Here is a 13,042-nt window from a genome sequence, read left to right as displayed (position 1 = left end):
AAGAGAAGGGGAAGAGTATCTTGGTTAAAATGATAACACACAGTTAGAGTATAATGAGTACAGCTGGCATTAACAATTCCAATAGCCTAAGAGCTCTATAAAAATTATCATATACACAGTAGAACTTAACCTTTAACCTTTACATAATTATATGTACTGATTGTCGCACAAAGATGAGGTCATGCACACAAACATTTTAGCATGTACTGTACATTTACTACTCACCTTGACGATAGCCTCCAGTGCAAACCACGCCTCCACACATACCCTCTCACTCGGGTCGTTAAGAGCCTCTGTTGTGAATATAATCAACTGTGACACATGATCACTGAGATCTGCCGGACTCTTTTCACAGAACACATGAACTAATGACATTGCTGCCTCTCTTCTATCAAGCTTTGTGTCCCGTGCCCCCTTCAAAAGCTGCTCCAGGAGGTGGGAAGGCCCTGGTTCTCCCTTGACACTCAGCACCACCCCCTCTGCACTATGGGCGGAGTCAGGAGCCTCGGCCACAGCAGTGATGAGGGCGGGAATGATACGATCAAGGTGCTTGTGGAGGGCATCACCTGGGATTAAGAAATGCAGAGGGGATTAAATAATAGAACATTGTGCATACAGTAGCAGATGCAGTATCGATCTGCTCTCATACTCAAGTGATAGTAGAACTTAACACAAAAACTTACAACCGTGGCTAAATACGTACACGTATCATTCTATTTTTACACTATACGTGAAAATTACATGCACACGAATGTACACTAGTAGCTAGCTTGGGCCACAGGCTATCAACGTTTCATTACCTGCTACTGAGGAGAGAAGAGAGAGGGCCTTGGTGTTGACGGGAGGCTGCACCAGCTGGGGCACTATGTGGGGGAGTACCACACTGCTCTTGACGGCCATCACCTGTTTCAGGCCGTCCAGTGCCAGGTCACACTTGGAAGGGATGGACAGGTCCGAGAGGAGCGGGGTAAGGATCTCATCAAGGATACGGTGACCTGTACATGTGAGGGTGTGTGTGAGAGTTGACAGGCATGACAGCAGAGAGGGAGTTGTAAGCGGTCTACACTGAGCTAACATACACGTACTGTACTTACAATGATAAAGCCACTGTTCAATTTCCTGTAATGTGATTTAAGTATGCACTGTACATGTACGTACGTATAATTATGCCCAAGCTCTATCGTATATTAAACTATGCGTACACTACTCATACTTACCAACAGTGGAGTGCAGACTATCGAAGGTCTTAGCAGCAGCTGCCCTGACATCACTGTCCTCATCACACAGGCCACTCCTCACCGTTGGCAACAGTGACTCGATATACAACAAAACATTGTCACGTGACGTGTGCTGTACAATCTCCGATAGTCCAATACACACACCCTGTCTCTTTTGTGGCTCGTCTGACTTGAGCCCCGTTTCCAACATGGGGATCACCTCGGGGAGGACCCTCTCACCAAGCTTCCTAACGAGATCTCCGAGGGTACGAGCAGCGATGGTCCGCTTGTCATGGCTGCGACTGGCGAGGCAGGAAAGAAGGAGATGAACGAGTGTGGGAAGGATTTCTCGGAGGGTGCGTGCAGTGTTGGTGACCACCACCTTCCAAACGTGAAGGGAGGTCTGACGAACCAAGATTGCCATATCAGATCTGCAGTGAAGGAGTCGATAGTTGAGACAATTATTATCGCTTTTCTGGTATGTGGACATACCCCCGTCATAAGATACAGGCATTGAAGTAATCTACATTGAAGTGGGAGTGGATTTACTCATAACCAAGAGCACACCCACCTTCCCATATAGAGCCCAGCAAGGACCCTGTCCCTCCGTTCCTTGCCCAGTAGCTGGAGGAGCGTTTGTCTGGCCTCTTCCGTCCCGAAGTTGTCGTCTTCCTCACTCTCAGTGCTCATCTTACCACTGAGTCCAGAGATCTTGTAGAGGAGGTCACCCAGCAGCTGCACAGTGGAGCACCTGTGTGTGTGTGTGTGTGTGTGTGTGGGGGGGGGGGTAAATGTATGCTGTAGCTTAGGTACTGTGCTTCCATTTCGTTGCAGAATAACTTTAACTGTTTTACAAGTTACATATACATGTGTAATAAATATACAGTAGTAAATAAATATATCACTAGAAGAAAAGCTCGTCCTCTACCAATCGATGCCTTCGATTTACTTGTTTTCACATCAAATAAAGCTCTGCTACCCCCTGTTGTATAGGAAGTGCTACATTGTACATGTACATGTAGAGGGACAGAGCTTGTCAGGCCCATAAACATGTAAGGTTCACACCAAATAATTAGTAGTGTCACTACACTACATGCACCGGGTGGTATCCCCCAGGCTATATGCAAACATTCTGCTCACCTGATCCTCCAGCTGTCGTCAAAGAGACCCCTCTCCAGTTGAGGCAGGAAGATCTCGACTGCTGTGTCAGCGTATCTATTGATGATGGTGCCCCCAGCCTGTAGCGCAGTGTCCCTCACAAACTCTGACTCATCAGCAAGACCCTGGACAATATAGGAAGCTGTATCAAAACTGAATTATAGTCACCACTACTGAATAATTGCACGTTACTAGAATGTTTTGCGAGCATCAAACATTTGCGCACTTTGCCATCAATGGTTGATAAATTTGCAACATTAAAATCCGCAAAACCTAACTTATTACTAGTAAATACACACGATCTTTGCCAGAACGTAATAGTTAGATCGCAAAAGGGTCAAATTTTCTGCTGATTTGGCTCATTCGCAAAGGTTTTTCACCAGCAAAATATTCTAGTAATACGGTAACAGTAAAAAGAAACCGACAAACCAGTCACACACACATCATACGGGGCACACATGTACACACACACATCATACGGGCCACACATGTACACGGGTAGTGTATATAATTATGTATGCCAACCATGAAAAGATCTGTACTATAACAGAAAGTTTTTACAAAATTATGTTCACGGTATACATGTATGATTAATAAATGTCATTGATAATGAATTCTACACGTACCTTGAGTATACATGGGATCACGTCTCCTATGAACTGGATAAACTCGGATCCAAAGGTCACAGGGAGGTACACAAACAGCATGAGATAACCATCTCTCACGTTCGTAGGATTGTTCATGTCTTGACAGGTGGCAATGAACTGAGGCATCAGTTGACGCAGATACTCGACACCACGTGCCAGCAACACTTCGCTGAGGCCTTGGGCAGCACCAGACCGATCCACAGAACTCACGTCCGATACCAGCATGGACTGGAGCCACGGCAGAAGCTCTGATAACCCGTCATCTCCCATTCCACGTACCATTGCTCCTAGGGCTTTAGCACACGTGCTTCTAACTTCCGGCACAGGATCAACCAAACTAGTTTTCAAACCAGGGAGGACGTCCGGAAGATAAGGTGAGAGATCTTTCTGGTCTGTGAGGGAATACATGTTCCCGATGATTTGTGCGGCCATTTTCTTGGTGTCTGTTGATCGTATCTCCAGCGTACATTTGAGGGTGGGCATAATTAGAGCGAGAGAAGGAGGGTCGATAACATGAACGAACTCCGTATCGAGTAGCGATTGGAGACATATTTGAGATTTGTTGGAGGGGTCAGCGAGAGCGTCCAGTAGAGTGGGTACGAGTGCCTGGATCTCCGGGTTCTTTATCACAGATCCGATCTGCCTCAAGGCCTGCCATCCTGATTGGTGAACCTTTGCATGAGAATCAGCTAACACGTTGATAAGCTTGGGTACGATACTAGGCAAGCAAGAAGACAGCTGTTTAGGAGCGCAGAACGCCATGGCACCAAGAAGCTCGGCACTACCGGCTTTTGTCCGCCATGAGTCCTCCTCCAGAGCTTTGAGAAGAGAGGGAAGGATTAGCTTGACACCATGGTTACTCAAATGAGCCATAATGGTACGGGCAGTTTGATCAGTGGCATCTCTAACATATTGGTTGCCGTCCCCGAAACAAAGCAGTAGGTCCGGTAGAAGTTGTACCACGTACGGCTCAAACAGACGACCGAGTAGGTTGCATAGCGACTCGAATGCCAAGAGCGCCCCCTCACGATGACGGTAATTCTTCTTGTTCTTTATAGCCTCCTTTAGCTCGTGCATGATGTTGTATTGTTTGAGGGTGGGTATCCCAAGGCCCTTAACGAGACCAGCTATCCCATAGGCAGCCCCCTTACGCTGGCTGAAACTGGTGGACTCAAGCAGCTGCAGAGGGAAGGGAGAAGGGGTGGTGTAGTAAAAAACAGTTAATAGAAAGATTTACCATTAGGGGCAGTGGTCCACAAAGACTTAAAGACAAAATGGAAGGTGGTACGTGTTTAAGACCAGTGCGTCACTGAGCATGCATGTTCCGAGGCCCTTAACGAGACCAGCTACCCCATAGGCAGCCCCCTTACGCTGGCTGAAACTGGTGGACTCAAGCTTAAGACCAGTGCGTCACTGAGCATGCATGTTCGTACAATGTACATGCATGTACATGTGTACGCATGGTGCTATATGTGTAGTTAATTGTATTTGGTACAGTGCAAACAGACTAACCTTTTCCATGAGTTTCTTGACAATATCCTGAGCCGTGTCCTTGACGACAGTTGCTAGGGGATGGAGACAACTGGAGATGGCCTCCTGGACCTGTTGAGAGGGTGTGTCCAGGTTAGAGAGGAGCAGGTGCACCACCGATTTGACCTGTGGGAGGAGTTTGGGAATAAATGTCATATTTTATTACACGCGTGCATAGCACATACTGCATGCATGACTGGGTGACACTGAGCTTGTGCATGGTTGCATGTACTGTACAGTATGATTGTGGTAGCAGCAGAAGTTTAACTCTGTTAGAAGTAATGTATATAAGGATCGAAGCAGGAAATACGCTCCTCATTCCCTCCACCCACTTACCTTGGGGTTGTGTTTGTCCATGTGCTGAGCGAGGGTTCCCATGAGCACCACGATGGACTGTCTCACAACATCAGCCTCCATTGTATCAGCAACAGCCTGCATGGTGACAGATGACATTAACAGTAACTTAGATTCATTCTGTATTAAATTTAGTGCATGCATGCAATCTCTACAAAAACGGTCATGTACACGTACACTGTCATCTTGGATTTGGGCACATTACACTAAAATTTGTATTTGCAGCGCTATAGCACGTGCCGAAACACCTCAGTATCAACTCCAAACACAGCAAATCTACAAGTGAGTGTTATATATATTACATGTCAGTCAGGATATACTTGTACATGTACCTATATATATTGCACGTGCACAAACTGACCTGCAAGCAAGTATCAAAGTGGTCCATGAGCTCTCCGGCCAGACTCTCCCCGTGGGTTTCTATGGCAGCACGTGCAGCTGTCATCACGGCCTTACTCACCTCAGGGTTAGACTCAGACAGAGCACCAGGTATAATAAACCTGAGGAATTTGAGGGCCGATTTAGTTTCCAGAAATTTTGGTATCGGTTCCATTGCCTTCGCTATGCCAACACGAGACTCCCACGGGTCCACATACTGGATGAAAACCTCACGTCCAAATGCGTCCACTTTTGGAGGGGGTGTGGTTTTCTTCTCAACATAGAGGGATTGGAGTTGCTCGAGGAATGTGATGGCTTGTGATCGCTGTGCCTCTAGCCACATTCTGGATGCCTCAGCGATTGAGGTGTGCATGTGGAGATGAGGACTGGAGGCGTGGTCAATAAGGACGGGCATCAGCTCTGCCGTGAGGGTGTTGCCATAGCCACCAGCCTCCCATAGTCTGCAGGATTAATGAATGACTAGGTCATAGTAATAATCTTTACCATAATCACAAAACTAATGTACGTAGCAGGTTATAATGATGTGTGGGGTATTGAGGTGATTACTATAAGATACAGTGTACTGTATGTAACGTATAAGTATGTTCAGATCACACCTCTAAGTGTACATTTTGCTTCAGTGCTTTAACAAAAGTAACGAGCATGTGCAATATGTCATGAATTGACCAGATCGCATAGCTACCTACATGTAGCAAGCAAACATCAAGGCAGAAACTAGATATGTAATTCCCCAAACGCAGAACATATGCACCCTCTCACTTGTCAGCCAGGTCCTTATTTCCCTCTAGTGGGTCGTGTCTGGCGATCATCAGCGCCACAATGAGAGCAGGGCCTGTGGGAAGGTGGGTCGGCCCCAGCTCACACAGTCCACGGAGCACAGTTGTTCGTAGGAGGGGGGAGGTGTGGAGGAGTGAGGCTGTGAGGAGTGTGAGGGTGGACGAATAGACAGCCGGTAATAGTTGAATGAACACCTCCACACACGGTTTCTGTCAGGGGGGAGGGGAGATTTGGCGATTTCAAGAGTGCTCGTGTATAATTAATGCAATATTATACGCAGTGTACATGCATCAGCTGCCAGTGCATGCATAATAATCAATGCTTGACAAGGGCAACTTAACTAGTGAAGGAACAGCAAGTTTACACCTCATATAAAACGTGTATTCATGATTACCTTCAGTTTCGCAGCCCTAATAGACTCGTCGTGTGTTGAGATGACCTCAGAGAGCAGCTGCAGTGTCTCAACAGCTGGGTAGCCCTGTACAGTACGTGTTACCAAGGTTATGAAACAAATACTAGGAGGAATTGACAAGTTACTGAGCGTGCTTGGAGTGAACTAAATGTACATGTACAATGATAAACAGTACGTACATTTGTACTATTAATGTCTGATTGTCTTCTTAAACATACTGTAACACTCACATCTTTCTCTGTCTCACTTTCTTCTTGTGATGAGACAAACTCAGTCACAGACTTGCACAGAATACGCACAGCCCTATCCTGAAGGTCATGTGACTTGCCACGTGATTTGGTCAGCGTGACGGAGAGCAGTGGGAGTGTGAGGGTGTGTGCAGCGTAATGGACAGAGTCAGAACTGTGATGGGTGGTCTCCAAAAGTGGGAGGAGCTTGGATAGGGTGGGGTTCAGAGTTTTAGAGGTCAAAGTACGAAGCGATGTCTCGACAAAAAGTTGAGCTGAAAGGAAGTCAATTATAACAGAGTATCGTATATAGCGGGTATATTTCGAGGGTATAAATTTTCGCGGATTGACCATTACAAAGGATTTCGCGGATTTTATTTTCGTGGTCTGAGTTCCAGCCTTTTGGCGCATGCGCACATCAACATGCAGCTGTACCTCCACACCGTTAGCCTCGAATCCAGGCCTAGCCTATAACGGTGAGGCACCGCTTATTGTTGATAGGTGTGGTCAATAATACTGAACACGCCTACTATTCAATAAAGATATAAATTTTCGTGGGTATAAATTTTCGCGGTACAGGCTCAATCCGCGAAAATTTATACCCACGAAATATACCCGCTATACGGTAGTGGTTAATTTTCGTTAGTGCAAATGTTCGTAATCATTTAAATATTTCATTTTCGTACAGCTCAGATAGTGACGTTGGATCTAGAATAATTTCGTAGGTATTATGCTCTTCAATACGAAATACTTATATGAACATTTCCAACATGATGTACCCGCTACACGGTATATCGTTGTACATGTACACAGTAAACAAACTCGACCCACCAGTCCTCCACTCTGTGAACACCGAGTGCACTAAGACCCCCCACAGCTTCCAGCAATGCCCCCTGGCTAAGGGGAGGGGTAACGCAGACAGAATGGCCCTACACAGTCTGTTCGTCTGATTGATGAGGGCAACACCCTCCGCTGTTTCTACAGCAATTACCATGTTGGTCAACTCCTGGTTGAGCTTGTTCATTTTGTTTCGAGTGATCTCCTCGTACCGAAGCTGCTCTTCCACAGCTTCCTGCAAAATTATAATATTGGGTGAGACGGACTGTACTGTACACATATACGTCACTCAACAAATCAGAGCAAGAACAATACCCCAGACAGGCAAACTTACATGTACATGTACATGTGTGGAGCTTGAATATTATTGTTGTACAAATTACACTATACCTTGTCTGACATGTATACATAAATAAATAATAAATTTTCTTATCTAAAAACAGTTTTAGCACTTCATACAAATTCACACATTTCTCCGCCAACATTTGAACTCTGCTAGCTACGTGTACTAGATAGTGAGTTGCATGCCCTCTCTTCTTTTATACGCCCTTGATGCTACGTACAATAGACAGCTGTACGTGTCACTGCACCTGGCGTTTCTGACCGAGCTTTGCCTGTTTCATCATAGTCCGCACGTCACCATCCCACTCGGCCATGGCCGCTCGTTTCTTGGCCAGCTGCTCTCGACGAAGCTCCGCCTCCCATTTCTGGTCCTCGTAGCTGTACACTTTGGACTCCCGCTTCAAGTTGGTCAGATCCACACCCCCTTCCAGAGAGGTCTGCATTCTAGGGGGGTAGAAAATTACAATACTAATGTGCAACTGCATATATATGTACATGTAGGTGTGACACAAACTAGTTTCTGAAAATAAATATGTACTCAAAACACAAAAATACATATATCTTCAGGACCAAATTGTATACACTCTCTCATACAATGTATAGACTCACTCCTTGAGCAGACCCTGGTGCCACAACTGCCCCTGAGGTGTGTACATTATCTCCATCATCTCTTCTGTCACTCCCAGCAAATCCGTGTTGCCTAGCAACTCACACAAGTTATCGACAATCTTTGGCACGATGATCGCAGCCTCATATTTCAACAGGGTAAGTAACGCACTCCTAGAAGCATCTTTCTGTTCGGTCATGCCCTCGTGGATTGCATGCAACAGGTCAGAGGTGTGCTGTGACAAAAGGTCACTGGGGTCAAGCTTCAACCTAGAGATGACCTTTTGCCAGCCACCAGGGTTTGTTGGAGCTACAAAAGAGGAGAAAAAGAATCAATACAATTATGACGACTATATGATTCTCTTTCCTTCTACTAAAATAATTATAATAATTATTCCATAAATTTACAAGTATCGTTTTTACAAATAACCACTTACTAATTGCGGGGTGGTGAGTGATGAGGAGGGTGCGTATGGCAAGGTCCTCCCTCTTAGGAGGAGTGGGTGTGGTCAAACTTAAGACTGCTGACACCAGCATTCTCGGAGGGTACTCTCCCTGTGTACAATATGTAAATTTCACGCTTGTTATCATGTGAGAATTCGATATCAAGCTACATATACATTCACATGCAATGTACAGTGTTTGCAGCATATATTTGCAGCATATAATTATTGTAATGCCTCAGGTGGTATGGTCGCAGTACTCTGACACTGACCTTTCCTACAGTACTCTCTAGGATATCCAGCAGCGTGTAAGCAAGGTCAGGGTGAGTTTCCACGGCAGCGGTGAAACAAGAGACTGCTGCCTTCTGTGTTTGCCAGGAGGAGTGAGGCATTGCACGTACCACCCCACTCAACCAATCCCTGTGTGTGTGTGTGTGTGTGTGTGTGTGCGTGTGTGTGTGGGAGGAATAAAATTAATACTACATCCAAACTGCATGCATGTGTAGTACCACGTGGCATAAACAGTTGCTGATGACTTGTAAGAACAAAACAGAAAGCACGAAATCTGCTAATAATAATTATGTATGCACGTATGCATACAAAACTTTTCACAAGAGTTAAAGATCGACACACACCTCTTCTGCGTCTTCTTCAAGTTGTCCTCCTCACTCGTGAGAAGGGCACGTGTCACACTCACTAGCATGTCGAGACCTGCACATCAAACAGAAAGAGTAACTTCAAAAATTCAAGAATGTGTTTATTCTTTGTCTGGATACATTCAAGCTTTCATCTCTACAGATAAAAATGTACATTCCATATTTACGTCCATGCAGCAAAATAATGTACACACAGGTGGACTCACTGTCTTGAGTGGCAGTTGTAATGAGTTTATTAGACACCAGCTGCTCGCAATGCGACCCGGCAACTCCCCACACCTCAGCGGGGACACCCTTAGGGCGACTGATGCTAATTAGCACATGACAGGCTACAAGAGCCTCCTCTAGAGCAGCTGGCTGCGGAGAGGACGAGCTGAACACTCGTTCCAAACTCTGCTTGACAAGGGGAGAGAAGATGGCGGTGTGAGCACTATCTTCAGGTTGGGAGAGGGCCAGCACGCAACGGAGGTAGACTGCACGGAGTAGAGAGGGCGTGGACTTGCCTGTCAATCCTCCCTGGGGGGGGTGGGTGGGTGGGTGGGTGTGGTGTTTAGTACACATACGATATTAAAGAGTAATGTGTTCAGTGTTCAACAATATTAACAGAATGGGAGCAGCTACATGTAGTCTCTTCAACAAGCATTTAGTTGGGGTAACAGACACACAAAGGACAATAGTCACTAGAAGCTTTTTTTAAAAAGAATATCCCTCATGGCTGAGTGTGCTGCTACGTACAGTACATGTTGTACCTTCAATAGATCAGTGAGAGCTTTGGGTGTGGTCTCCACCAGGTGGGGGCACCACACTCGGAGGACACTGGCAGCTGCCACTGCTATGCCTGTGTTGACTGGGGGAGGGAGGGAAGAGATATGACAAACACGTACTGCGTTCATTTGTTTCATTGATAAATTTGGGTGATCTACCGCTATACAAACTGCTCGCAAAGAAGCATCACAAACCATTTAATTAATGCCTGAAAATATGACAGGCGTCAATTCTACAAATGGCTGCACACAATCACTGCCACACCCACCTTCCTGTTTGACGTGTATCACGAGTCCCTCTGCCACGGCCGTGCCCAGGTCTGTCATGCCAGACGAGGAGAGGGGGCAGTGGGAAAGAGTTTCAATGGCCGACAGGACACTGGAGCGGTGCTCGGTCATTGTCAGCTTGCCACTCGGACTGGCTGTGTGTGTGGGTGGTGGAGGGGGAGGCAGATGTTTGAATCACGTACATGTATCATACGTACAGTCAGTACATGTATACGTTAGTGTATACTAATTAGTCTGTACAGTAGAACCTCGATTATCCGGCCCTCCATTATCCGGAACCTCGATTATCCGGCTTGGCAGTTTTCTTTTTAATCAGATTAAATAATTCAGAAAATGGGCATGTCCCTCAAATGCGCATGCGCGTTGCAGCTGTTACCATGGAGACATGCCTGCTTATCTTCTGCGCATGCGCAGACAACCATGCGGCACTGCTGTTTATCAATAAAGTGGGTGGATCAAGGCGTGGTTTATCTATTCGATAATCCGGCATATTCACTTATCCAGCCTCCTTCTGGAACCAAGGTGTCCGGATAATCGAGGTTCTACTGTATTATAATACACACACAGGATTGTACAATTAAGCACAATGTGTATATTGTACATTATACACGTGTACAATGTTACTTATGGATGATGCGTGTCAATAATATGTTTACCTTTGAGAGCTACAAACAGCTGCTTGGCCATATCTTTCACTGGGCCTGAGTCGCTGCACTGAGAGGCCAGAGCCTTCACCAAGTTTAGAGCATCCGCTCTTGTGGTGGCGTGGTTGGAGCTGAGATGCCCTGAGGGGAGAACGACAAGCCAAGGCACAATCGATAAGGTTGCAACTCTGATGAAAAGGAGACTAGCGTACAAAACCATACATGTAAGGAGGTAAGGTTGGGACCACTACTGCACACAAAAAGATGGACAAAGCTGTCACAGTGTGTTCAGATAATCATGTCTTCCTCACCGATGGTGTTCTTGAGGATGTTGTTAGCGTACTCACTGAAGTCGATGGGGAGGGCCGATACCATGAACGCAACAGCTGTACGTAATAATTATTATGCACTCGGGTAATGGTGGTTTACAACAAACACAATCTGTTATTGCATTCACTCCTAGGCAGACCAACAGTGCAGTACGTACGTAAAGAGGTGATTTAATTGCTAAAATGAATACAGGCTGAAACACATGGAGACTTTGGGCTAATTAACCTGGCTGTGTTATAGAGGGTGACCAGCTGTTAAAGTTTATAAGGTAACCCCACCACAATAGACAGGAGTAGTAGTCCCACTTAGATCGCAATCAAGGAAATACATAATGTTTACCTTCAAGCAGTTCATCTGGGTTCCTAAGCAAGCACTTTAGAGTGCCAGGCAACAGCAAGCTGGAGAACTGAGCTCTAGAGGTGTGCTTGAAAATGGGGCCAGAGGACTCGATGATTAATTGCAGGGGCTTACTCCGTGCCGAGAGAACCACCTTGCTGAACAGCGAGAGCATCCCCTCTTGTTCCTTTGCTTCAATACCACCATTTTTACTGAGGAAGTCGACCAAAACAGCTAATAAGCTCAATGAAAACAGAGACGCTTCTCCACTGATAAGAATTGAGAGAGTGTTCCTAGCAAAGTTTGGTTTGCTACTCCATAGAGCGATGAGTTTCTTGACAGCTGCTTCCCAGATTCTTTTCAGAGAGCTGGGGATGGCTGACATGAATATAGCCTGAGTGTGTGTGTGGGTGGGATGGTATGGCCTGGTGAGTGGTGTATTGCGTAAAGGCACAGATTGCAGATATTTAGTTCCTACAAAATGATGGTTATTGGCCGGGTTTTACCGATAAATCAGTACACAGTACAACAGCCAATCCTCCTTATTACCTGGTTTTGTAGAACAGGTTCTTTAACAGTATCAGAACATCCAATGAGAATACAGGACCAGTTGAGAGCAGCTAACGCGCACTTGGCTAGCGACGAACTAGAAAGACATAAAAACATCATATTCAGACAGATTCAGTGCACCTATATATATCTGTACCTTGTTACACCTCCCTTGAAATACTTGGAGCTATCAGCCAGGCCAGCTGAGAGTGCATCCATGGCAACAGCACCTATCAATGTTGTATGGTACACATGTAAAGAGATACCTCAATACAGGTGTAATGATCCTTACCGTGCACATCGCACAGCTCTTCCAGTGCTTCCTCTACGGCAACCTTGGACCCTTTCTCGCTAAAATAATAGCAAATGGTTTATCATAATTATCTTAGCACGTACATAAAAACAGCTATACTTGTGAATGCAACTCATACATAGCCAGCTGGCCGGCATGCACTCACTTGTATCTAAACAGAGTACTGCAGAGTGTGATCACTGTCAGCTTGACTACTGGTACTGGCAGCTCTGC

General features: G+C 45.8%; 2 protein-coding genes across 4 annotated transcripts in view; one reads left to right on the top strand and one right to left on the bottom strand.

The window, feature by feature from the left end:
• Positions 1 to 13,042, top strand: part of LOC135339652 (serine/threonine-protein phosphatase 6 regulatory ankyrin repeat subunit B-like) — a gene marked incomplete in the record, with an annotated part of 1,209,744 nt that overhangs the window by 358,168 nt on the left and 838,534 nt on the right.
• LOC135340209 (stalled ribosome sensor GCN1-like) overlaps positions 1 to 13,042 on the bottom strand; it is a 35,622-nt gene that overhangs the window by 22,263 nt on the left and 317 nt on the right. For all 3 annotated transcript variants that reach the window (XM_064536531.1, XM_064536530.1, XM_064536529.1), the window contains 28 exons: positions 12,975 to 13,038; positions 12,809 to 12,867; positions 12,674 to 12,746; positions 12,517 to 12,613; positions 11,971 to 12,361; positions 11,613 to 11,687; positions 11,314 to 11,442; positions 10,639 to 10,791; positions 10,355 to 10,452; positions 9,812 to 10,121; positions 9,585 to 9,660; positions 9,222 to 9,369; positions 8,944 to 9,061; positions 8,510 to 8,816; positions 8,149 to 8,344; positions 7,553 to 7,793; positions 6,725 to 6,996; positions 6,477 to 6,560; positions 6,065 to 6,291; positions 5,268 to 5,745; positions 4,889 to 4,984; positions 4,535 to 4,678; positions 3,002 to 4,201; positions 2,358 to 2,500; positions 1,789 to 1,968; positions 1,218 to 1,648; positions 801 to 995; positions 226 to 566 (listed from right to left, as the gene is read on the bottom strand). In XM_064536531.1, the coding sequence (XP_064392601.1) occupies positions 226 to 566; positions 801 to 995; positions 1,218 to 1,648; positions 1,789 to 1,968; positions 2,358 to 2,500; positions 3,002 to 4,201; positions 4,535 to 4,678; positions 4,889 to 4,984; positions 5,268 to 5,745; positions 6,065 to 6,291; positions 6,477 to 6,560; positions 6,725 to 6,996; positions 7,553 to 7,793; positions 8,149 to 8,344; positions 8,510 to 8,816; positions 8,944 to 9,061; positions 9,222 to 9,369; positions 9,585 to 9,660; positions 9,812 to 10,121; positions 10,355 to 10,452; positions 10,639 to 10,791; positions 11,314 to 11,442; positions 11,613 to 11,687; positions 11,971 to 12,361; positions 12,517 to 12,613; positions 12,674 to 12,746; positions 12,809 to 12,867; positions 12,975 to 13,038 (6,326 nt within the window). The remainder of the gene's footprint in view (positions 1 to 225; positions 567 to 800; positions 996 to 1,217; positions 1,649 to 1,788; positions 1,969 to 2,357; positions 2,501 to 3,001; positions 4,202 to 4,534; positions 4,679 to 4,888; positions 4,985 to 5,267; positions 5,746 to 6,064; positions 6,292 to 6,476; positions 6,561 to 6,724; positions 6,997 to 7,552; positions 7,794 to 8,148; positions 8,345 to 8,509; positions 8,817 to 8,943; positions 9,062 to 9,221; positions 9,370 to 9,584; positions 9,661 to 9,811; positions 10,122 to 10,354; positions 10,453 to 10,638; positions 10,792 to 11,313; positions 11,443 to 11,612; positions 11,688 to 11,970; positions 12,362 to 12,516; positions 12,614 to 12,673; positions 12,747 to 12,808; positions 12,868 to 12,974; positions 13,039 to 13,042) is intronic.

Source organism: Halichondria panicea, chromosome 8, assembly GCF_963675165.1.
Source record: "Halichondria panicea chromosome 8, odHalPani1.1, whole genome shotgun sequence".
NCBI classification, from domain to species: Eukaryota; Metazoa; Porifera; class Demospongiae; order Suberitida; family Halichondriidae; genus Halichondria; species Halichondria panicea.
The sequence above is the reverse complement of the archived record's forward strand: the minus strand, read 5'-3'. Positions and strand labels throughout refer to the sequence as shown.